Raw genomic sequence first — 26,812 nt, 5'->3', positions numbered from 1 at the left:
TAAAGACGCCTAGCAGCAAATAAAGCCGCCCACGTCCCATCGTTATATAATAGCGATTGCAATAGCAGGCTGAAGCGCACGCAATCAATCAGCGATTATTTCCTGGCAAATGCCACACCAATTGATGTTCTGATAGTAATGATTGCCTGTTGTGCACACGCAATGAATGCTAATTGTACTTTTGTTCTGGCTAATTTACTAATCTATAGTATATTGCGCTGTTGCTCTAAAACGAAAGTTTTTTTCACACAATAATCAACAAACAAAAGGAATATATAGATATATAATTTGTAAACTATAATAAACTAATGTATAATAATAATAATAATTACACAACACATTGTATATCCAAACCAAAATTAACTTTTATTTTTAACAAAAAAAACTTGTTTCTAAATTAACGAGAAAAAATAACTAAAATAAATTATAAGACTTTTAAAATATGATCCAGAGACCCTATAATTTTGTGGAGGTAACTTTTAATATGTTCAGCTTCCTCCCGAATGGCCTCATCCCTCTCGCGCCTCTGACGTTCTGCATCTGAAACTTAAATTATAAAAAGTACATCAGCATATTTGCGCACTCTTATACCATTGCACACACTCACATCAATTACACATTCATCTGCATCAGCCAGTGTGATTGGCTCTCCCACATACTGTCATCTGCATCAGCCAGTGTGATTGGCTCCCCCACATACTGTCATCTGCATCAGCCAGTGTGATTGGCTCTCCCACATACTGTCACCTGCATCAGCCAGTGTGATTGGCTCTCCCACATACTGTCACCTGCATCAGCCAGTGTGATTGGCTCTCCCACATACTGTCATCTGCATCAGCCAGTGTGATTGGCTCTCCCACACACTGTCAGTGATATTGGCCCTTGAACCTGCATACATGAAACTTTGTGATTTTTAGAAATGTTGCATATGAGTTTAAATAAGTTATTCACTAATTAACTGGAGCACCAATCACATTCAGAACAAGTATCATCAATTGTTGAGAACAACCAATAGGATTACCGCGTGGTCACGGCTGACCCCTAGAGGCACCTCAGTACTACAATACCCCCCATTGATTACACATAGACACCGGGCAGCAGTTATCTCATACAGATGTTACTGACCCACAACAGCGCAAAGGGTCACACCCATGTTATTCGTATATTCGCTGATAGGGCAGGTGACTGTGCCTATTCTTGTTCCTAAAAAGAGAAGAGAAGCCATGTAAGAGACAGAGGTAAAGGGAGTCATGTACACATATAGAAGGATATTAATATATACATTATGAGGGAAAGACAATGGGAAAACGCCTGGATGTGATTACTGTACGTGTGTCTCATACACTATAGCTCAGACATGTAACAAGACAATTGCTGCACTATCTGGGGTGCAAGAGACCATGGGCCTGATTCAGCTCGCTCTGAATCAGGGCCCTCCTCCATGAAAATGGAGCGGCCTCCTGGCCACTCGCATAGCCATCGGACTTGCGACGGAGACCCTGCGGTAGGGTCTCCTTTGCCTCAAGCCCTGGAGTGATTTTGGCTCTATCAGAGCCAAAATCACTCCCACTGACTTCACTAGTGATGTCAGTGGGGCTGGCTTCAGACGGTAGACGTTGCCATGGGAACGCCTTAGTCTGGCTGGCATGCCCACCAAAGGGGGCGTGCTGTCAATCAACATCGACAGCACGCCCCCTTTGGTGCGAGACCCGGAGCGATGGGAAGCCCGTCGCTGCCCGGGTTTCGCGCATGCGCACGACGGAGCTCCCTCCATCGTGCGCATGCGCAGTGGGGAACATCGACCCACTTGCGAGCGTCCTGCCGCTTGCGAGTGGGTCTGAATGACCCCCCATGTGACCACATTCAGGGCCAGTGAGACAGCCACAGGGCCTGGGTATTAATAGGGGGTGTGTCCAACTCCAAGAGGCGTGGCCAAGGCCCTTCCAGAATAATATATACTGTGCTCAGCACCGGGAAGTGGCACTGTGCGCTGCAAAGGGGGAGATTGGTTCCTATCAGTAGCTGCCCAGGGGTCCCACCAGGATCCTACAACAGGCCCAGACCTGGGTAATTAGCACCATACCCCCCTCTCGTGCCACCAATGACAAGGCGTGGCAGCGATAAGTACAGTGGGATAAAGCCTTTATGTAGTGAGGTTATTGTGTGGCCACGTTTCCCTTTACCCCAGTTATAGCTCATGTAACTATGGGGCTGATTCTGAGGTGGGCGCAGACGCAGCGGCTTCTTTTACATCTTCTGCGTCTTCATGCTAATGCCGCCCCTGATCCTGAGCCTATTGAGACGCCCACTTGCAGCGTTGCTATTCCGTCTCGCTGCGTAGTTAGAGACGCGCCATCGGTTGCACCATCGAAGCTCACACCAGACCTATGAAATGTACAATATCTCCATCTGAACATGGCGTCCTGTGTTAGCGCTACTGCGTCTTTAGATGCTGCTGATTAAGCAAAGAGCCCACGACGCGCACCGCGTCTGCCTAGCCGCCTCCCTATAGTCACCTCCCAGGAACACCCACTGACATCCACGGCTCTTACATCAAAATTTGTTCGGTGTCCCCGTGCGGTAACCATTGGGGCAAATGCGCACTGTGACTCAAGACGCATGCGCAGTACTTCTAACATCAGCCAACTGCGTGCATATCGGTATTGCGTGCAGTTAGCGTGCACATCTAAATCAGCCACAATAACGTGTAATAACCTCACCAGCATATCATACTGACGTGTGTACTTAGGTGTAACTATGGGGAATTACCTGATCTCTTAGTGTGGGATTTAGACGGTTCCTAAAGGAGCCGCCTAATACCCACGCCAGGGGAACGGGTTATCCCCCACAGTTACACCTAAGGTAAATACATACTAAGTCTTCTCCAGTCTGTCTAGCCTCTCGTACAGCCAATAGGATTACTGCGTGGTCACAGCTGACCCCTCAGTACTACAATACCCCCCATTGACTACATATAGACACCGGGCAGCAGTTATCTCATACAGATATTAATGCCCACAACAGCGCTAAGGGTCACACCCATTTTAGCCATATAGATGTTGATATGGCAAGTCACTATGCCTATTCTTGATCCTAAAAAGAGAAGAGAAGCCGTGTAAGAGACAGAGGTAAAGGGAGTCATGTACACATATAGAAGGACATTAATATATACATTATGAGGGAAAGACAATGGGAAAACACCTGGATGTGATTACTGTACGTATGTCTAATACACTATAGCCAGGGGTGTCTTAAAAGAGGACGGGGCCCGTGTGCACTCCCCGTGCGGGGCCCCCTCCTCCCTTCCCGGTGGCCGGCAGCCGACTGACGCGGCTGGCCAGCCACCGGAGCATTAGTAAACTCCGGGCACTAGAGTGTGTCCAGAGTCTACTGCGCATGTGCAGAACACCGGAAAAATGTCCGCAGCGGGCATTTTCTGGTCTTCTGAGCAGCGCTGACACCCACCGCAGGACCACGGACAGGTAAGTTTAAATTAATATGGGTGCAGTGTGGGCAATGCAGGGCCCCCCTGGACCCAGGGGCCCGTGTGCCCCGCACACACTGCACCTATTATAGATACGCCACTGACTAGCTCAGACATGTAACAAGACAATTGCTGCACTATCTGGGGTGCAAGAGGCCATGTGACCACATTCAGGGCCAGTGAGACAGTCACAGGGCCTGGGTATTAATGGGGGTGTGTCCAAGTCCAAGAGGCGTGGTATCTGCGTATCTGCGACAGCTTAGCCTTACTCAGAGGACTGATGGCCGCCGGATCTTCGTTAGAAGTTTCCGGTATGTGTGTGAGAGCGGCGGATGTGAGATGCTGTCAGTGGGCGGCTCTAAGCACTGGGCGGCGAGTGAGTCATTAGCATATTAGCGCAATTGCGATCCGTGAGAGATCACAGCTGCGATGGCGTTTGCCTCCACACCAGAATCAGGACCTCTATGCTGTACGTACATGGCAGCCATTACTGTGAGGTAACTCTGGTGATATAATAATAATGATTTGTCTTAAGAGGGGAACAATTATATAACACAGATCCCAGCACCAAACATTATTATGTATTGTATGGCAGAGCCAGACGGCACAGACTCCCTCACATTCTCTGGCCTGGTGTACAGGTGTTTTATTCATGTACTGTACCTGGTAAATCCCGGTCATAGACGGGAATTGCCCGATGTTTCTCTCTGTCTCTGTAAATAAAAAGCAAAATGTCAGTCACACTGGTGCCTTCAGTCATGGGGATAGTGGCTTGTAGTATGTCTCTATGTACTTTACCAGTGATTTCAACCTTTTTCAACTGGAGGCACACCACAACATTTTAAAATTGCTGAGGCACACTGTCCTGCGACGCGGCGTGCGTGCAAATGAAAAATCATACACATTGGCTCCCACATACAAAATACACACATTGGCCTTCACAGGAATAAACACACTACATTGGCCTCCACAGGAATAAAACACACTACATTGGCCTCCACAGGAATAAAACACACTACATTGGCCTCCACAGGTATAAAAATAAAACACACTACATTGGCCTCCACAGGAATAAAACACACTACATTGGCCTCCACAGGTATAAAACACACTACATTGGCCTCTACTGGAATAAAACACACTACATTGGCCTCCAGAGGAATAAAACACACTACATTGGCCTCCACAGGAATAAAACACACTACATTGGCCTCCACAGGTATAAAAATAAAACACACTACATTGGCCTCCAGAGGAATAAAACACACTACATTGGCCTCCAGAGGAATAAAACACACTACATTGGCCTCCACAGGAATAAAACACACTACATTGGCCTCCACAGGAATAAAACACACTACATTGGCCTCCACAGGTATAAAACACACTACATTGGCCTCCACAGGTATAAAATATACTACATTGGCCTCCACAGGTATAAAACACACTACATTGGCCTCCACAGGAATAAAACACACTACATTGGCCTCCACAGGTATAAAAATAAAACACACTACATTGGCCTCCACAGGAATAAAACACACTACATTGGCCTCCACAGGAATAAAACACACTACATTGGCCTCCACAGGAATAAAACACACTACATTGGCCTCCACAGGTATAAAACACACTACATTGGCCTCCACAGGTATAAAATATACTACATTGGCCTCCACAGGAATAAAACACACTACATTGGCCTCCACAGGTATAAAACACACTACATTGGCCTCCACAGGAATAAAACACACTACATTGGCCTCCACAGGTATAAAACACACTACATTGGCCTCCACAGGAATAAAACACACTACATTGGCCTCCACAGGAATAAAACACACTACATTGGCCTCCACAGGTATAAAAATAAAACACACTACATTGGCCTCCACAGGAATAAAACACACTACATTGGCCTCCACAGGTATAAAACACACTACATTGGCCTCTACTGGAATAAAACACACTACATTGGCCTCCAGAGGAATAAAACACACTACATTGGCCTCCACAGGAATAAAACACACTACATTGGCCTCCACAGGAATACAGTAAAACACACTACATTGGCCTCCACAGGTATAAAACACACTACATTGGCCTCCACAGGTATAAAACACATTACATTGGCCTCTACAGGAATACAGTAAAACACACTACATTGGCCTCCACAGGTATAAAACACACTACATTGGCCTCTACAGGAATACAGTAAAACACACTACATTGGCCTCCACACTAGTGTGCCGCAGCACTGTGGTTAAAAAACGCTGCACTATGCTGTATATTACACACTATGGGGGGACTCAATTAACCGAAATGACCCCTTTACATGGGTTAATGCGGCTAGATTCAACTTAACGTGGCCGGGTACAAATTATGTGCAATTTATTTTTGCCGCACAAATGAATCCGCATTAACGCTCCATAGGATATAATGTGCCTTTTACCTCACATCCCCATAGCAGGTAAAATCCCATTTTTTAAGCTACAGCTGTGAGGACTTGGGGCTAATTCAGCATCGCACATATGTACAATGTTGAGTGCAGATTCCCTAATCCCAGTGACACTACACTGCAGACACAGCACAGGGAGATATCACCTCTATTTGGAATACAGACAGGGGAACACCCTAAAGCGGCCATCTTGTCTCCCCAACACCCTCTCTGACAACAGGCTTCCCGCACTAGACAATAATGATAATGTAATCTACATGTTATTGGGATTGTCTGGAGCTCTGTGTCTCCATTGTTAGCAATCTAATAAACAGAAACACTCTCTATACTAAACCAAGTCCCCCCATTATTGCTTATATCCCATACACTCTGCTCTATGTCATCTTTTGGCCACGCTGTATTACACCATGTACTGTGCTCATTTTCCTCTCACCAGCCCCACTCACCATACAGAGCCTGTAGTGGGGTGACAGACAGAAGTGCCGGGAGGGGGGGCCCAAAACACCTGAAAGCCTAGGAGTCGGCCATGGGTTAATACGGCCCTGGTCAGGGGTGTAGCTAGATATTTGTGGGTCCTATAGAAACTGTATGTAAGGTCCCTTATATACCGCCAAGTGATAGAAGTCCTATATAACTATCAAAAAGAGAAGAGAACAGAAGATGACTCCATGTATAGGGCACACTCTTATCACTATTGTTATATAATATAACTGTTTAAAACTAGCTTTTATTATTGTCTATTAAAAAGAAAATAAAAATGGCTTAAATAACACCTATCAGTGTCTGTAATTTATTTAAACACACAAATTTCTCCACTTACAGGAGATCCACTGAAACATTCCTCAAAATGTGGATGTTCATAATTGTCCTTGGGAAATTGCTGTAGTTTCTACTTATATCTGCAATATTCAATCTAATCCCAAAGGAGAAGAACAAACAATTAAGTGAAATGATAATAGATCGTATTATACCCATGTATACAATGCTTTTTCTTAGTCACATATTTTCAAAGCTACATGGAAATACCATCATCATTATATGCATTTTTCTTAGCAAGGGATTTAGTAGTGAAACTTCCTATCGTGGAAAACAGATTGCAGCAAAATATAATAGGCATATATTCACAATAACATCAGCGATCACAGTAACCCATTATATGCATCATACATAGTGTATTGTGTGTCATAATTCCAGCATATACAGGACCAGCGATCACAGTAACCCATTATATGCATCATACATAGTCTATTGTGTGTCATAATTCCAGCATATACAGGACCAGCAATCACAGTAACCCATTATATGCCTCATACATAGTGTATTGTGTGTCATAATAACAGTTTATACAGGACCAGCGATCGCAGTAACCCATTATATGCGTCATACATAGTGTATTGTGTGTCATAATTCCAGCATATACAGAACCAGCGATCGCAGTAACCCATTATATGCATCATACATAGTGTATTGTGTGTCATAATTCCAGCATATACAGGACCAGCGATCACAGTAACCCATTATATGCCTCATACATAGTGTATTGTGTGTCATAATCCCAGTTTATACAGGACAAGCGATCACAGCAACCCATTATATGTGTCATACATAGTGTATTGTGTGTCATAATTCCAGCATATACAGGACCAGTGATCACAGTAACCCATTATATGTGTCATACATAGTGTATTGTGTGTCATAATTCCAGCTTATACAGAACCAGCGATCACAGTAACCCATTCTGTGCGTCATACATAGTGTATTGTGTGTCATAATTCCAGCATATACAGAACCAGCGATCACAGTAACCCATTATATGCATCATACATAGTGTATTGTGTCATAATTCCAGCATACACAGACCCAGCGATCACAGTAACTCACTATATGCCGCATACATAGTGTATTGTGTGTCATAATTCCAGCATACACAGAACCAGCGATCACAGTAACCCATTATATGCGTCATACATAGTTGTATTGTGTGTCATAATTCCAGTTTATACAGGACCAGTGTTCACAGTTACCCATTATATTCCTCAAACATAGTGTATTGTGTGTCATATTTCCAGCATATACAGGACCAGCGATCACAGTAACCCATTATATAAGCCATACATAGTGTATTGTGTGTCATAATTCCAGCATGCACAGAACCAGCGATCACAGTAACCCATTATATGCATCATATAAGGTGCATTGTCTGTCATAATTCCAGCATACACTGAACCAGCGTTCACAGCCAGTAACCCATTATATTCCTCAAACATAGTGTATTGTGTGTCATATTTCCAGCATATACAGGACCAGCGATCACAGTAACCCATTATATGTATCATACATAATGTATTGTGTGTCATAATCCCAGCATACACAGGACCAGCGATCACAGTAACCCATTATATGTGTCATACATAGTGTATTGTGTGTCATAATTCCAGCATATACAGGACCAGCGATTACAGTAAACCATTATATGTGTCATACATAGTGTATTTTGTCATAATTCCAGCATACACAGAACCAGCGATCACAGTAACCCATTCTATGCATCATATATAGTTTATTGCATACTTGCCGACATTTCGGCAGGGGAATCCGGGAGGGGGCTGGCAGGTACGTCCAGCAGGGAGGACGGGGGCTGGTCAAATAGGCGGAGGGGGGGCGCGCCGACGCGATCACGTCATAGTGGCCCCGCCCCCCGCGTTATAATGCCTATGTTACTGGCATTATAAGGCAGGGGGCGGGGCTATGATGATGCGATTCAGCGCGAATCGCGTCATCACACCCCCGCACCGCCCAATTTTGCAGCTGGTGCGTGGGTTAGCGGGGCTTTCCGGGGGACTTGCCTAGTCTGGAGGGGAGTCGGGAGCGGCACCCGATTTTCGGGAGGCTCCCGACAGTCCCGGGAGAGTAGGCAAGTATGGTGTATTGTATGTCATCATTCCAGCATACACTGAACCAGCGATCATAGTAAACCATTCTATGCGTCATACATAGTGTATTTTGTGTCAGAGTTCCAGCATATACAGAACCAGCGATCACAGTAACCCATTACATGCATCATATGATTCATATGTAGTGTATTGTGTCTTATAATTCCAGCATACACTGAACCAGCGATCACAGTAACTCATTATATGCCTCATACATAGTGTACTGTGTGTCATAACTCCATCATATACAGGACCAGCGATCACAGTGACCCATTATATGTGTCATACATAGTGTATTGTGTGTCATAATTCCAGCATACACTGAAGCAGCGATCACAGTAACCCAATATATACAGTACGTCATACATAGTGTATTGTGTGTCATAATACCATCATATACAGGACCAGCGATCACAGTAACCCATTATATACGTCATACATAGTGTATTGTGTGTCATAATCCAGCATATACAGGACGAGCGATCACATTAACCCATTATATGCTTCATACATAGTGTATTGTGTATCATACTTCCAGCATATACAGGATAAGCGATCAAAGTAACCCATTATATGCGTCATACATAGTGTATTGTGTCATAATTCCAGCATACACAGAACCAGCGATCACAGTAACCCATTATATGCCTCAAACATAATGTATTGTGTGTCATGATTCCAGTTTATACAGGACCAGCGATCACAGTAACCCATTATATGCATCATACATAGTGTATTGTGTATCATAATCCCAGCATACACAGAACCAGTGATCACAGTAACCCATTATATGCCTCATACATAGTGTATTGTGTGTCATAATCCCAACATATACACAACCAGCGACCACAGTAACCCATTATATGCATAATACATAATGTATTGTGTGTCATAATTCCAGCATATACAGGACCAGCGATCACAGTAACCCATTATATGCCTCATACATAGTGAATTGTGTATCATAATTCCAGCATATACAGGACCAGAGATCACAGTAACCCGTTATATGCCTCATACATAGTGTATTGTGTGTCATAATTCCATCATATACAGGACCAGCGATCACAGTAACCCATTATATGTGTTATACATAGTGTATTGTGTGTCATAATTCCAGCATACACAGGACCAGCGATCACAGTAACCCATTATATGTGTCATACATAGTGTATTGTGTGTCATAATTCCAGCATACACTGAACCAGCGATCACAGTAACCCATTATATCCATCATACATAGTGTATTGTGTGTCATAATCCCAGCATATACAGAACCAGCGATCACAGTAACCCATTATATGCGTCATACATAGTGTATTGTGTATCATACTTCCATCATATACAGGACCAGCGATCATAGTAACCCATAATTTGCGTCATACATAGTGTATTGTGTGTCATAATCCCATCATATACAGGACCAGCGATGACAGTAACCCTTTATATGCATCATACATAGTGTATTGTGTCATAATTCCAGCATACACAGACCCAGCGATCACAGTAACTCACTATATGCCGCATACATAGTGTATTGTGTGTCATAATTCCAGCATACACAGAACCAGCGATCACAGTAACTCATTATATGCGTCATACATAGTTGTATTGTGTGACATAATTCCAGTTTATACAGGACCAGTGTTCACAGTTACCCATTATATTCCTCAAACATAGTGTATTGTGTGTCATATTTCCAGCATATACAGGACCAGCGATCACAGTAACCCATTATATGTATCATACATAATGTATTGTGTGTCATAATCCCAGCATACACAGGACCAGCGATCACAGTAACCCATTATATGTGTCATACATAGTGTATTGTGTGTCATAATTCCAGCATACACAGAACCAGCAATCACAGTAACCCATTCTATGCGTCATATATAGTTTATTGCATACTTGCCGACATTTCGGCAGGGGAATCCGGGAGGGGGCTGGCAGGTCCGTCCAGCAGGGAGGATGGGGGCGGGTCAAATAGGCGGAGGGGGGGCGTGCCGACGCGATCACATCATATTGGCCCCGCCCCCCGCGTTATAATGCCAATGTTACTGGCATTATAAGGCAGGGGGCGGGGCTATGATGATGCAATTCAGCGCAAATCGCGTCATCACACCCCCGCACCGCCCAATTTTGCAGCTGGTGCGTGGGTTAGCGGGGCTTTCCGGGGGACTTGCCTAGTCTGGAGGGGAGTCGGGAGCGGCACCCGATTTTCGGGAGGCTCCCGACAGTCCCGGGAGAGTAGGCAAGTATGGTGTATTGTATGTCATAATTCCAGCATACACTGAACCAGCGATCATAGTAAACCATTCTATGCGTCATACATAGTGTATTTTGTGTCAGAGTTCCAGCATATACAGAACCAGCGATCACAGTAACCCATTACATGCATCATATGATTCATATGTAGTGTATTGGGTCTTATAATTCCAGCATACACTGAACCAACGATCACAGTACCCCATTATATGTGTCATACATAGTGTACTGTGTGTCATAACTCCATCATATACAGGACCAGCGATCACAGTGACCCATTATATGTGTCATACATAGTGTATTGTGTGTCATAATTCCAGCATACACTGAAGCAGCGATCACAGTAACCCAATATATACAGTACGTCATACATAGTGTATTGTGTGTCATAATACCATCATATACAGGACCAGAGATCACAGTAACCCATTATATGCGTCATACATAGTGTATTGTGTGTCATAATCCAGCATATTCAGGACGAGCGATCACATTAACCCATTATATGCGTCATACATAGTGTATTGTGTCATAATTCCAGCATACACAGAACCAGCGATCACAATAACCCATTAAATGCCTCAAACATAGTGTATTGTGTATCATAATTCCAGTTTATACAGGACCAACGATCACAGTAACCCATTATATGTGTCATACATAGTGTATTGTGTGTCATAATCCCAACATATACACAACCAGCGACCACAGTAACCCATTATATGCATCATACATAGTGTATTGTGTGTCATAATTCCAGCATATACAGGACCAGCGAAAATAGTAACCCATTATATGCCTCATATATAGTGTATTGTGTGTCATAATCCCATCATGTACAGGACCAGCGATCACAGTAACCCATTATATGCGTCATATATAGTGTATTGTGTGTCATAATTCCAGCATATACAGGACCAGCAAAAGAGTAACCTATTATATGTGTCATACATAGTATATTGTGTGTAATAATTTCAGCATACACAGAACCAGCGATCACAGGAACCCATTATATTCATCATATATAGTGTATTGTGTGTCATAATTCCAGCATATACAGGACCAGCGATCACAGTAACCCATTATATGTATTATACATAGTTAATTATGTGTCATAATTCCAGCATATACAGGACCAGCGATCACAGTAACCCATAATATGCGTCATACATAGTGAATTGTGTGTCATATTTCCAGCATATACAGAACCAGCGATCACAGTAACCCATTATATGTGTTATACATAGTGTATTGTGTGTCATAATTCCATCATATACAGTACGAGATCACAGTAACCCATTATATGCCTCATACATAGTGTATTGTGTGTAATAATTCCATCATATACAGAACCAGCGATCACAGTAACCCATTATATGTGTCATACATAGTGTATTGTGTGTCATAATTCCATCATATACAGAACCAGCGATCACAGTAACCCATTATATGTATCATACATAGTGTATTGTGTATCATAATTCCATCATATACAGGACCAGAGATCACAGTAACCCATTATATGTGTCATACATAGTGTATTGTGTGTCATAATTCCAGCATATACAGGACCAGAGATCACAGTAACCCGCTGGTCCTGTATATGCTGGAATTATGACACACAATACACTATGTATGATGCATATTAAAGCAGGTTTAGTGCTAATTATGCCCTCTTTTTGGACAGGCCACATTTGCTCTAACATCAGGCATTTGGAAACCCCCCTCTAGAAATCCTGCGTTTGCCACTCCCGCTTTTCTTGCCTGCTACGGTTAGTACTGCTCTGCCAGCTCTGGGCAGGGTATATTTGCCAGCTACTGGCAGTTCCAGGGAATGAGTATATAGATATTTCCCTTAACAGGCATCCCTGGGAGAAACCCATATTATATGTATTTACTTATGATGATAACAACATAATAACCACAAAATGGAGAAAAACCTGAATGGTTAGATCAAAGCTTTACCACAGAATCTGAGGTAAATTGTCCATCAGCTATAATGGCTGAAGGATTTCTCATTCCCTCCGGAAAATACTTTTCTCAGATGAGGGAGCAGTGGGCACTGATAGAGCCTCTGCCAGGGTTTATTTATGCCCATTTTATCAGTATATGAGGAGAAAACAGAGCGTCAGTCAGAGAGACTGAGACTGCGTCCTCCATCCTTCAGCGCTGGCAGATAATCTGCCTCAGTCACCAGTAGCCCCGCCCCCAGCTGCCAGTGTGCGTGTGACCTGTGCACAACCTAGCCTGCTGGGCAGGTGCAGCCGCACTGTAATGCTGGGTACACACTAGCCGATAAATCATATGTACAGCTAATCAGCTATAACAATAAATACAAAGTATATAAATAAATAATATTTGGTTTAATAGTCTAATTATTAGACTATTATACCAAATATTATTTATTTATTTATTATTCATTTAATAATATTGTGAATTTGTCCAACATATCCTCATCTATTAGACTCTAATAGAATAATGTTAGTAATACTCATACTTCCTACTCCCCCAAAAAGGGCCAGGAGGCTTCCGAAAACCGAGTCGGACTCCAGGCCGCCCGGAAAAGTGGGCAAGTTTTTTGGCCGGCCGGCACCCACCCGCATACTCCCGGATGTCACCGCAACCCCACATACACACCCCCATACTGGGGAGGGTGACGACACAATTTGTGCTGAATCGTGTCATCATAGCCCCGCCCCCTGCTTCACTATGCCCATGATCGCGCAATCATGCCCACTGCTTTGCTCCTAAGGTCGAGTAATGTTCCCTGGCCACGCCCCCATATGCCATGTCACTGACCCCCCCCTGGTTTGTTGACCTGGCTGCTCCTCTCCCGCATACCTCCCAACATGACCCTCTCCAGGAGGGACACAATGCTCTGGTCCTGGACTTCCCTGGTAAGTTATGATTGGTGGCGGCTCCAGAGGTGGGGCTGCAGCACAGTCCAAAATTCAAATAGGGGAGTCACACCAACTGCCAGTGAGTCCCAGCCAGTGATGTTTGGCAGTGTGTGAAATGACAGTTGGTGTGGCTCCCCTATTTGAATTTTGAACTGCGCCGCAGCCCCACCTCTTACCAGGGAAGTCCAGGACCAGAGCATTGTGTCCCTCATGGAGAGGGTCATATTGGGAAGTATGCTCCCGAAGTATGTTAATACTTGTAGCTTGGCTAAAGTATGTACAGTATAGCATGTACTTGATCCAGTGTTTAGCCAATGGCTTTCTCTAGCTAATGCCACAATAGCGCATGAGGAATATACATACAGGTTGAGTCTCCCATACCAAATATTCTGAAATACGGATTTTTTGTAGTATGACTAATAGTGCGTAACCACTAAATGAGAGTGGAACGACTGTACTATTACAACATTGTAGTAGCATAATCGTTCATATTCCTTTGCACTGGATAATGGACTTCATTCAGAGCCGCTCGCAAAATGCGAGCGCTTGCTCTGAATGAGGGTGGCCGCCTCTATTTTTAGAGCCGGCCTCCTGGCCGCTCGCTAGGCTGTGGGTGACCACCCACAACTCTAGCGAGCGACCAGGTTGATGGTCGCAATGGTCAAGACCATCGCGACCATCGGGGCTTGTGAGAAGACCCTTGCGGTAGGGTCTCCTCTACCGCAAGCCCCAGAGAGCTTCCGGCTCTAACAGAGCTGGAAGCTCTCCCACTGACATCACTGGTGATGTCAGTGGGGCAGCCCACAAACGGCAAGCGTTCGCATGGGAACGCCTCCATTTGTAAAGCCACCCCCCCGCCACGCCTACAAAACGGGGCGAGCTGTCGATCACCATCGACAGCTGCCCCTTTTGTATGTGTTTTCTAATTATGTCCAGATGGAACTCAAAAGGACCAATAGACACCTCAGTGAAAACATAGGTGAAACAATGTAATGCTCACATGAATACTTACATTATTATTATTATCATTTATTTATATGGCGCCACAAGTGTTCCGCAGCGCCTTACAAAGTACAAAAACAAATTGTATACAAGTGACTTACAGAACAATACAATACTGGACATGGATAATATATATTGCTACATTAGTGACCATATCACCCAGATAAGCAACAGAGCATAAGCAACCAAGTGTTAGGTGCCCTAGTGGTGAGTAAGAAGTAAATGACACTATAGTAAGGAGAAGCACAAGAGGGTAGATGGCCCTGCTCGTGAGAGCTTACATTCTAAAAAGGTGGGGGAAGACAAACTGGGTTGACACAGATGGGGACGAAGGAGCATGTAGCAAGGAGTTAGAATGATAGCTGGAAGGCTTTGATGAAGTAGTGGGTCTTGAGAGCCCGTTTGAAGGATTGCAAACAGGTGGAGAGTCTGATGCGGAGTGGGAGAGAGTTCCAGAGGTGGGGAGCAGTGCGGGCAAAATCTTGGAGGCGGGAGTGGGAGGAAGTAACCAGCTGGCATGAAAGGCGGCGTGCATTAGTTGAGCGAAGAGGGCGGAGAGGAGCGTGAAGGGAGATGAGATCAGAGATGTATATGGGAGAAGATTGGGTGAGGGCTTTGTGAGCGAGCGTGAGAACCTTAAATTGGACTCTGAAAGGGAAGGGGAGCCAGTGTAGGGCTTGTAGGAGAGGGGAGGCAGATGCAGAATGTTTGGAGAGGAAGATGAGCCGAGCAGCAGCATTAAGGATAGACTGGAGAGGAGAGAGATGGGATTTGGGGAGGCCAGATAGGAGGAGGTTACAATAGTCCAATCTGGAGATGACCAGTGAGTGTATGAGAGTTTTAGTAGCATCCTGGGTGAGATAGGGTCTGATCTTAGAAATATTTTTGAGATGGAAACGACAGGACTGTGAAAGGTTCTGGATATGTGGTTTGAAGGAGAGGGATGAGTCCAGGATAACTCCAAGACAGCGCACTTTGGGACTAGATGAGATAGTTATTCCATCAATTGATAAAGAAATAGTGGGAAGTGAGGTGATGTGGGAGGGTGGGAAGATGATTAGCTCTGTCTTAGACATATTAAGTTTAAGAAATCGCTGGGACATCCAGGAAGAGACAGCAGAGAGACAGTTGGAGATACGAGTCAGAAGAGAGGGGGAGAGATCAGGGGAGGAAAGGTAGATTTGAGTATCATCAGCATAGAGATGATAATGGAGGTCAAAAGAGCTGATGAGTTCACCTAGAGAGGAAGTATAGAGGGAGAATAGGAGAGGACCAAGAACAGAACCTTGGGGAACACCTACTGTAAGAGGCTGTGGGGGGGAAGAGGAGTCGTGAGAGGAAACTGAAAAAGATCGATCAGAGAGGTAGGATGACAGCCAGGAGAGGGCAGTTTCACGTAGACCAAGGGAGTGAAGGATATTCAGCAGGAGAGGGTGGTCCACAGTGTCAAAAGCAGCAGAGAGATCAAGGAGAATGAGAAGAGAGTAGTGGCCTTGGGATTTGGCAGCAAGGAGGTCATTGCTGACTTTTGTGAGGGCAGTTTCAGTGGAGTGGAGAGAACGGAAGCCAGACTGAAAAGGGTCAAGGAGGAAGTGGGAGGAAAGAAAAGTGGTAAGGTGGTTGTAGACAATCCGCTCAAGGAGTTTGGAGGCAAAGGGGAGGAGAGAGATGGGTCGGTAGTTAGAAAGAAGGTTAGGATCAAGGGTAGGTTTTTTAAGAATGGGGGAGACAAGGGCATGTTTGAATGCAGAAGGAACAGTGCCTGATGAGAGGGAGAGGTTAATGAGGTGGGCAAGATGGGAGCAGGCTGAGAGAGAGAGGAAGCGGAGGAGGCGGGAGGGGATGGGATCAAGGGGGGAGGTGGAAGGGGGGGAGGACCGGATGAGGGCCATGACTTCCTCTCCAGATACAGGGGAGAAGGATGTTAGAGTTGGTAAAGTTGATGGGGAGGGGTGACTAGGGAAAGGAGGAGGTGGAGAGCTGGGGGACTGGTTGGATATGATGTCCTGACGTATGGAATCAATTTTAGATGTAAAGTAGGTAGCAAAGTCAAGGGCAGTGAGCAAGGAGGGGAGACGAGGAGGGGGTGGGCGAAGGAGGGAGTTGAAAGTAGTGAAGAGACGCTGGGGATTAGAGGACTGAGAGGAGATGAGTTTCTTAAAGTATGACTGTTTAGAGAGGGAGAGCGCAGCACTATAGGATGAGAGCATAAATTTGAAATGGAGAAAATCTGCCTTAGAGCGTGATCTTCTCCACTGTCGCTCGGCAGTTCGAGAACACTTTTGCAGGTATCTGGTGCATTTGGAATGCCAGGGTTGAGGAGTAGATCTGTGAGTGTGAATAGTGATCGCTGGGGCAACAGAGTCCAGAGCAGAAGTAAGGGAGGCACTGTATAGGGAGGTGGCTTGTTCAGGGCAGGAGAGAGAGAGGATAGGGGAGTGAAGTGAGTCAAGCAGGTAAGAAAAGGAACCTGTGTCGATAGTGTCAATGTTACGCTTAGTAATGGAGGCTTTTGGAGGTAGAGGAGGGGAAGGAGAGAGGGACAGGTTAAAAGAGAGAAGGTGATGGTCAGAAAGAGGGAATGGGGAATTGAGGTGGTCAGAAATATCACAACGGTGTGTGAAGACCAGATCAAGCACATGGCCACTCACATGGGAGGGTGAGGAGGTCCATTGGGAGAGACCAAGTGACGATGTGAGGGAGAGGAGTTTGGAGGCAGAGGATTCTGTGGGGATATCAATTGGAATATTGAAGTCACCTAGGATAATGGAGGGAAGGTCTGAGGAGAGAAAGTGAGGGAGCCAGGAAGCAAAGTTGTCAAGGAACTTGGAGGGAGGGCCAGGGGGACGGTAAATGACAGCTACTTGGAGGTGTACTGGGTGGAAGAGGCGTATAGCATGGACTTCAAATGAAGAGAATGTGAGGGATGGTTCAGAGGGAATGGGTTGGTATGAGTAACCAGGGGATAGAAGGACCCCAACACCACCACCATGGCGACCCCCAGGTCGTGGGGTGTGGGAAAAGGTGAGGCCCCCAGAGGAGAGAGCTGCAGGAGAAGCGGTGTCAGAGGGTGAAATCCAGGTTTCAGTAATAGCTAGGAGATTCAGAAAGTTGGAGATGAAAAGGTCATGGGTTGGGACCAGTTTATTACAGACTGACCTGGCATTCCAGAGGGCACAGGATAGAGGGACAGAGTTTGTTAGAGAGATTTTAATGAGATTATCAGGGTTGCTATAGCGTGGGGGTGAGATTAATTTGGGGGATCGAGCTGAATAGAGTGTAGCGATGGTGCAGACTCCAGTGCTAGAAGGGGAGTCAGTAGAAGGTGGGCAGAAAGGGAAATTAATGATGTGTGGATGGATGTGGGGTAAAGTGACATGGAGAGGGGAGTGGGAGGAGGGATTAGCAGTGAGGTTGTAGGACCCCTGTGGAGTATAATAGAATGAAAGTGGAGTAATGGGAGAAGATGGGGAGGAAGGTAAACAGAGGAGAGAAGATAAGGGGAAGAGGAAATGGAAGAGACAAGGGGGAAAGGATAAAGATGGAAGCAAGGGGCCGAACAAAAGATTAGGTAGACACTGAGTGAGGGTGGGATTTGAAGAAAACATGGTAATAGTAAGGATGATGTAAATAGGGGAAGAAAAGTTAAAAGTAGGAATGAAGACAGAATGTAGGAGAGAGCAGATTTCCAGAAACGCAAGTAATAGTGCAGTGTGGGAAAAGAGTCAGTCCTGCAAAAGTTTATTATTGAGTATAAAAAAGTGGAGATTTGGTGGGAGCAGAAATTAAATAGTAAAATATACAGTGGTAGGAGCTAGATATAAGACTTAGAAAAAGAGCTAAGGTAAAAGTACATTATTATAGAGGTAAACTGACATAACACAGATAAGTATGCATTAGGATTATATGTAAAGAGCCAGCAGCAAAAGTAGCAAGGGAGGCACCAGGTTTATGCAGCCACCAGACAGGGAGTTCAATATTGAAAGTCCTGGTTATGTATCCACAGGACCTAGTAGTATGGAGACTGTGGCCTCACAATTGTTAATTCCACTTTGTCCAATTAATGGTGAGGTTGTTGTTTGATTGTAGTTTGGTGGGTTTCCTTCTGTTTCACTGCTGTTTAACACTGATATAACGCCAATTAATCGATTTAAAAAGAAGTTGACACTTTTAAAATAGGACACTTCTAAAGATAGGGCACCCAGCCAAGGCTTAGTCCAGCCTTCATTCCAAGTAGAGATGAGCGGGTGTGGTTCTCAGAGAACTGGACCCACCCGAACTTGCAAATCCAAAGCGAGATCCAAGTCCGGCTCAGGTTTTCCCACCTGACTCGGATCTCAAAGCGAGGAAAAATACCATAATCTTGCTGTCGGATTCTCGCGGGTTTCGGATTGTATAAAAGTCCCACCCCACGTTGATCAGAACATTTGCTTGCTGTCAGGGCTGTGCTTCATCCAAGTTTGGCTGCTGTGTCCATCCAGGGGTAGTGGCTGCTGTGTTCATCCAAGCAAGGGACTGCTGTGTCCATCCAGGGGCTGCTGTGTCCATCCAGGGCAGGGGCTGCTGTGTCCATCCAGGGTCTTCTGTGTCCTTTCAGGGGTTGCTGTGTACATCCAGGGGCAGTAGCTGCTGTGTCCATCCAGGGGCTGCTGTGTCCATCCAATGGTGCCCAGTGTATAAAAGAAATAAAAGCGAATATAATAATATAATTAATTATTAAAAAAATTATATATTATATATTTTTTTGTGCTGTACCCAGTATACTATATTTTAATTATGTTTTTTTTTACTGTGACGCTGCCTGTTAGACCACAGTGTAATATTCATACTCGTATTGTTCTTGACACTATAAGTGGTAGTGCGGTGTGTAATAAATACTGTAACACTGTAAAAAATATTGTGACACTAAGTGGAAACACAGTGTATTCCTAAAAAAATATTGTGACACTAAGTGGAAATCGCAGTGTTTTCGTAAAAAATATTGTCACACTGTTATTGGAAAATGCAGTGTATTTGTAAAAAAATATTGTGACACTGTAAGTGGAAAACGCAGTGTATTCATAAAAAATATTGTGACACTGTAAGTGGAAAATGCAGTGTATTCATGAAAAATATTGTGACACTGTAAATGGAAAATGCAGTGTATTCATTAAATCTATTGTGACACTGTAAGTGGAAAATGCAGTGTATTCTAAAAAATATTGTCACACTGTAAGTGGAAAACGCAGTGTACTGTATTCATAAAAAATATTGTGACACAGTGGAAATGCAGTGTAATCGTAATAAATATTGTTACACTGTTAGTGGAAAACGCAGTGTATTCATAAAAAATATTGTGACACTAAGTGGAAAATGCAGTGTATTTGTAAAAAATATTGTCACACTCTTAGTGGAAAATGCAGTGTACTGTATTTGTAAAAAATAGTGTCACTTAGTGGAAATGCAGTGTAATCGTAATAAACACTGTCACACTATAAGTGGAAAACGCAGTGTATTTGTAAGAAATATTGTGACACTAAGTGAAAACACAGTGGATTCGTAAACAATATTGTCACACTGTTAGTGGAAAAGGCAGTGTATTTGTAAGAAATATTGTGACACTAAGTGAAAACTCAGTGTATTCGCTAAAAATATTATCACACTGTAAGTGGAAAACGCAGAGGATTCGTAAAAAATATTGTGACACTGTAAGTGAAAAACCCAGTGTATTCTTAAAAAATATTGTCACATTGTTAGTGGAAAACACAGTGTATTTATAAAAATTATTGTGACACTAAGTGAAAATGCAGTGTATTCATAAAAAATATTGTCACACTGTAAGTGGAAAATGCAGTGTATTCGTAAAAAATATTGTAACACTGTAAGTGGAAAATGCAGTGTATTCATAAAAAATATTGTCACACTGTTAGATGAATATGCAGTGTATTCATAAAAAATATTGTCACACTGTTAGGGGAAAACGCAGCGTATTCGTAAAAAATGTTGTGACTGTTAGTGGAAATGCAGTGTATTCATAAAAAATATTGTCACACTTGAAGTGGAAAACGCAGTGTATTCGTAAAATCCATCCAATGGTGCCCAGTGTATAAAAGAAATAAAAGCGAATATAATAATATAATTAATTATTATTAAAAATATAATATATTATATATTTTTTTGTGCTGTACCCCAGTGTACTATATTTTTATTATGTTTTTTTTTACTGTGATGCTGCCTGTTAGACCACAGTGTAATATTCATACACGTATTATTTGTGACACTGTAAGTGGTAGCGCAGTGTATAATAAATAATTGTGACACTAAGTGAAAATGCAGTGTATTCATAAGAAATATTGTGACACTAAGTGGAAATGCAGTGTATTCATAAAAAAATATTGTGACACTAAGTGGAAAATGCAATGTTTTCGTAAAAAATATTGTCACTCTGTTAGTGGAAAATGCAGAGTATTTGTAAAAAAATATTGTCACACTGTTAGTGGAAAATGCAGTGTACTGTATTTGTAAAAAGTATTGTGACATTTAGTGGAAATGCAGTGTAATTGTAATAAATATTGTCACACTGTAAGTGGAAAACACAGTGTATTTGTAAGAAATATTGTGACACTAAGTGAAAACGCAGTGTATTCATTAAAAATATTGTCACACTGTAAGTGGAAAATGCAGTGTATTCGTAAAAAATATTGTGACACTAAGTTAAAAATGCAGTGTATTCATAAAAAATATTGTCACACTGTTAGAGGAAAACGCAGGGTATTCATAAAAAATTTTGTAACTGTTAGTGGAAACGCAGTGTATTCATAAAAAATATTGTCACACTGTAAGTGGAAAATGCAGTGTATTTGTTAAAAATATTGACACTGTTTGTGGAAACGCAGTGTATTCGTAAAAATTATTATGACACTGTAAGTGGTAGCACAGTTTGTTATTATTTTCTTATTCATAAAAAAAATCTTGTGACACTGTAAGTAGAAAATTCACAATTTTACAATTTAATAACACAAAGTTAGCAATAAAAAAAGGCAACTTTTAATTTCTTACCTCAATCATGAATAAATAATTAGTCTACACGCTGACTACAAGACCACAACAAAATGCTAAATAATGTGCATAAAATATTAAACATAATGACATCACAAACGCCTCAGCTGAGATTCACATAAACATATTTTCAAAAGGTGAAAATTGAGGATATGGTTTAAAAAATGGAATAAAGCAGATAAAACTGCATTCTCTGATTATAGTGTCCCTACTCCCTACCCGTGGTCCCTCCATCTGAATTTCAGCGAGTCAGAGGAGCAATTCCATGCAACTTTTTCCACAGGGCAGCAGCTCCTCCTGTAGCCCAGGTCAGAAGATGTGTAGGGGGTGTGGTGATATGGACTAAAGTGGAGCTTACATCCACTAAAGTGGACAATGAATCCCCATTCTAACAGAGAGCGCAGCTGTAATTTATACACAATACAGGATGGGATGACGATATAGGCTTGGGTGCTGGTATAATCTGGGGTGATGTATACATCATCCTCTTCACACAATATTCATTTGTCCCTGCTGGAATCCACCGTTACAGGTGCCTCTGTAATTTTTGCATGTAATTGACGGTAAAAGTCTTTCTCATAGAATTTGTAGTTAATTTTGATGGACATCATCTTTTCCACATTTTGGGGAAGTAGTCTCATAGGCCGATCACTGACAAGGTTCCCGGCTGTGCTGAAAACTCTTACTGAGCACACACTGGAGGGATCTGCAGTTCAAATAAAGCAAAGCCAGTATGTGCAAGGGCCTCCAAATTACCTTTTTTTCCTGCCAGTAGTGAAGCGGACTGGACTACATGCCTATTTGAATGCTAGCATTAAAATTTTTTAAATAGTCCTCAATAATTCTTTGAATGTTGACCGTATCAGATGGGGGTTTGTCATTAGTTATAGGCAATTCTGACCCAACCAGATGTGAAAACTTGGTTGTGTTGACTCAATTGCATCACCAGTGGGTGTTTTGAAAGTTTAGTATTTTCTCAGCAGATGCACTTGCTGGAGAAACAGAAGGAGAAGTCATCGCTGCATTACGTGCCACTTGAGCTGACAATTTGCTTATCAACAGCTCTTTACATCTTTTCAGATCTGTGTCCGTTGGGAAGAAGAAACAACGTCTTCATCCCTTCTGGGATTAAAATCCACTCCCAGCAGCAGGCATGGTGCTCAAGGATTCTCAAGAAAAACACAACATAAGACTTAAATCTGAAATCTTGCATTTGCTCTGTTCCGCTTATCCTTCTGTGCTGGTAAGTGGACAGTGCACACAACAGCAGTTTGAGGGCCACTAACTTACTAGGGTTATTTTTAATATTCCTGTACAGATAGGAAAAAGTTTCAAGTGGAATCTTTGCAAAGGATTATTTAAGTCAATTGGTTTAGAAAGCACTCTTCCTGTGCCACTTCTGGGATAAAAATCCACTACTAGCAGCAGCAGGTGCAGGATTCTAAAGAAAGACACAACGTAAGACCTTAAATCTGAAATCTTGCATTTGCTCTGTTCCGCTTGTCCATTTGTGCTGGTTAAGTGGACAGTGGGTAACATGGCAGTTTGGAGGCCATTAACTAACTATGTTTTTTTTAATGTCCCTGTACAGGTTGGGAAATGCTTTTCAAGTGGAAGCTTTGCAAAGGATTATTTAACAGTCAATTGTTTTGGAAAGTACTACTAGAAGTAGTCCCCTACTGGTCCCCTTCTGGGATGAAAATCCACTCCCAGCAGCAGCAGGCATGGCACTCAAGGATTCTTCTGGGGCAAGGACTGATGTGAATGAGTAAAATATTTTTTGTAAATGCCTCCCCTCCTCCCTCATACACTTACTTTGAAATAAAAAAATTTAATTAAATGTACTACCAATCAACCCTTCCTGTACCTGCCTTCAATTACATACATTCTCCAACTCCCTCAGGCATCTTGAATAATAAAAACATTTGTTTCCTGATGTGCCATGTTGGTAATAGAACTGCCACGTGTTTGTGCTTAGCTTAGTCAGCCAGCTAGCTTGGTGCAAATTCTGGGCCTAAACTGGATGAAAACAATATTGTGAGCTGTGAGGTTGTCACAATTGACTGGAAACGAGTGGAAATAAATTATATTGAGGTTAATAATACTGTAGGAACAAACACAGGCCCATTCTATATGAATTTAGCTGTTCATATGAATTAGAGATCCAAAACCAAAAAAGAACAAAATATGCAAGGGCGGTTTTGGCAAAACCAATACAGATCCAAAACAAGAGGAGATACAGATCCAAACCCAAAACACGGGGTTGGCGGACATCTCTAATTTTTTTAACACTGGGGAAAAGCACCCCTGAATGAGGCAGCAGAACCTTGATGAACAACACAGAGAGCACCCTTTATTTATGGACAACAAAGCACCCCTGCCGAGAGCGGACAGAACACCTGAAGAGTCACAAATATGTGGATGGAAAAATGCGGCAGTGTCATCGTACAATAATAGCACAGCTAAGTTGCCAACACACACACACACAAAAAAATAAATATTTTTTTTTTGTGGATTGATATTGATATTATTAATTTAATTTAACTTTTATTTTTTTCACACTGGGTAAGAGCACCCCTGAATGAGGCAGCAGCCTCTTGATGAACAACACAGACAGCACCCCTTTTGATGGACAACAAAGCACCCCTGCTGAGTGCAGAAAGATTACCTACAGAGTCACAAATACGTGGACGATAAACTGCGGTCTGGCTGGCAGTGTCACCAAACAATAATAGTGCAGCTAAGTTGCTAAACCACAAAAATAAAGTAGTTTTATATTTTTTACACTGGGGAAGAGCACCCCTGAATGAGGCAGCAGCCCCTTGACGAACAACACAGACAGCACCCCTTTTTGATGGACAACAAAGCACCCCTGCCGAGAGTGGACAGACCACCTGCAGAGTCACAAATACGTGGACGACAGTGTCACCAAACAATAATAGCACAACTAAGTTGCTAGCGCACAAAAAACACTTTAATTTTTTTTTACACTTGGCAAGAGCACCCCTGATTAACAGAGCACCCCCCCTGGATAACACAGCACCGCTTTATGGACTGCAGCTCTAGCCCCTTGAGGGACAGGACAACAACAGCAGCCCTTTTGTATAATAACACAGCAGCAGCCCCTTGATTGACAGGACAATTGACACAGCAGCTGCAGCACCCACTGAAGCCCCCCCTTTACATACTGCAGCCACAGCCCCTTTATGGACAACACAGCAGCAGCCTTCAGTCCAGAGCCTGACAGGACAAGTTGGTCAATACACTGTCACAGACAGTGACAGCAACACATCTGTTCAGTTCACCATCCACACTTGGAGCAAAAATGGTGCCGATCACCGGAACCTTCATAGAATCCAAAACCTGCGAAAATCTGACAGCGGAAGGATGATGTTTTGCCTCGTTTTAAAATCTGAGTCACGTGGGAAAACCAGAGCTTAGCTCGATTCTCGCCTCAGAACTGGAACTTCAGGTGGGTCCGGTTCCCTGAGAACCAGAGTCGCTCATCTCTAATTGATATTGTGGGAAGGCAGTTCAGTATATGCGGGAAGGCAGGTCAGTGTATGCGGGAAGGCAGGTCAGTGTATGAGGGAAGGCAGGTCAGTGTATGTGTGAAGGCAGGCCAGTATATGTGGGGAGGCAGGTCAGTGTATGCGTGAAGGCAGGTCAGAGTATGCGGGAAAGCAGGTCAGTGTATGTGTGAAGGCTGGCCAATGTATGTGGGAGGGCAGGTCAGTGTATGTGGGAAGGTAGGACAAAGTATGTGTGAAGGCAGGTCAGTGTACGTGTGAAGAAAAGGTCAGTGTATACGTGAAGGCAGGTCAGTTACAAGAGATTGTGTCACGGTCAATTGATGTTTAAAACTACCAGTCTGCTTGGTCCCCTTCTATGATGAAGGTTCACCCCCAGTAGGGGAGGAGTCAGTTAGCCTTCGCAAATTGAATGCAGGAGGACAACCTCCTATTAAAGAGATTGATGATGAAGGTGTTGGTGGTGGAGATTGCATGTGCTGGGATCTATCCATGCTGCTGCTTGTTATTAATTTATAGGATTTTTAAGATTTTCCCAAATAATTTGCATGGACTCACTGAAAATGACGTAACAGGGAGAAGGTTAATAGATGGTTAATGTTCCTACCTCTTACTTTGGCTACACAAATGATACAGATGGCTTGACAAATTGTCAGGATTGAGCCTGTTACTCACCATGGCGCCGACTCCATGCCTCTGGTCATGTCTCATCAACACTCGGAATTAGCCAATGCGGAAGGGTTATATTCTTCTTCCTCGCCTACTGCTTCCTCCCCACCTAGTAACCTCAATTCCCAGTCCCCTGACTGACAGTCTCCAGAGCCAGGTCATGACACAAATGTCAGGATTTTGGGAAAAAAAATTCTACACAAGAGGAGGCTTTTTTAGTATTATTACCACGCATGACAAAGGGCTTCTTATTATCACGAGCAAGAACTGCTACTACTGGTGACTGTCTTACTTTAACACTAATGAGAAGAATGGAGGAGGATGTTGTTTGTGTTAGATACACAAAATTACCCCCTATCCTGTAGTATCAACCTCAATTTCTAGGTCATCATCTTTACTTTTACTGCTATTCATCCTCACATTTGCAGAGGGTGCAGAAATGGTGGAAGGAGGCTTCTCCACAATTACAGTTTCAGAAATGTCAGACTAACACATAGTACTCAATAAAAAAAAAATACTGTAATTAAATT

The 26,812-nt window shown here is 43.3% G+C and overlaps 1 protein-coding gene across 1 annotated transcript in view; it reads right to left on the bottom strand.

Annotated features, from left to right (window-relative positions):
* Positions 1–424: 424 nt before the first annotated feature.
* The window catches only part of LOC148516787 (uncharacterized), a 63,861-nt gene continuing 37,473 nt past the window's right edge, over positions 425–26,812 (bottom strand). Inside the window, exons 7-10 of the mRNA XM_088479559.1 lie at positions 6,763–6,855; positions 4,148–4,197; positions 1,126–1,203; positions 425–546 (exon numbers count right to left, since the gene is read on the bottom strand). Coding sequence (XP_088335685.1) covers positions 425–546; positions 1,126–1,203; positions 4,148–4,197; positions 6,763–6,855 — 343 coding nt within the window. The remainder of the gene's footprint in view (positions 547–1,125; positions 1,204–4,147; positions 4,198–6,762; positions 6,856–26,812) is intronic.

The sequence above is a fragment of the Taudactylus pleione genome, unplaced genomic scaffold (genome assembly GCF_031769625.1).
Source record: "Taudactylus pleione unplaced genomic scaffold, aTauple2 ptg000241l, whole genome shotgun sequence".
NCBI classification, from domain to species: Eukaryota; Metazoa; Chordata; class Amphibia; order Anura; family Myobatrachidae; genus Taudactylus; species Taudactylus pleione.
Note: the sequence above shows the minus strand (reverse complement) of the source record. Positions and strands in the feature narration are given on the sequence as shown.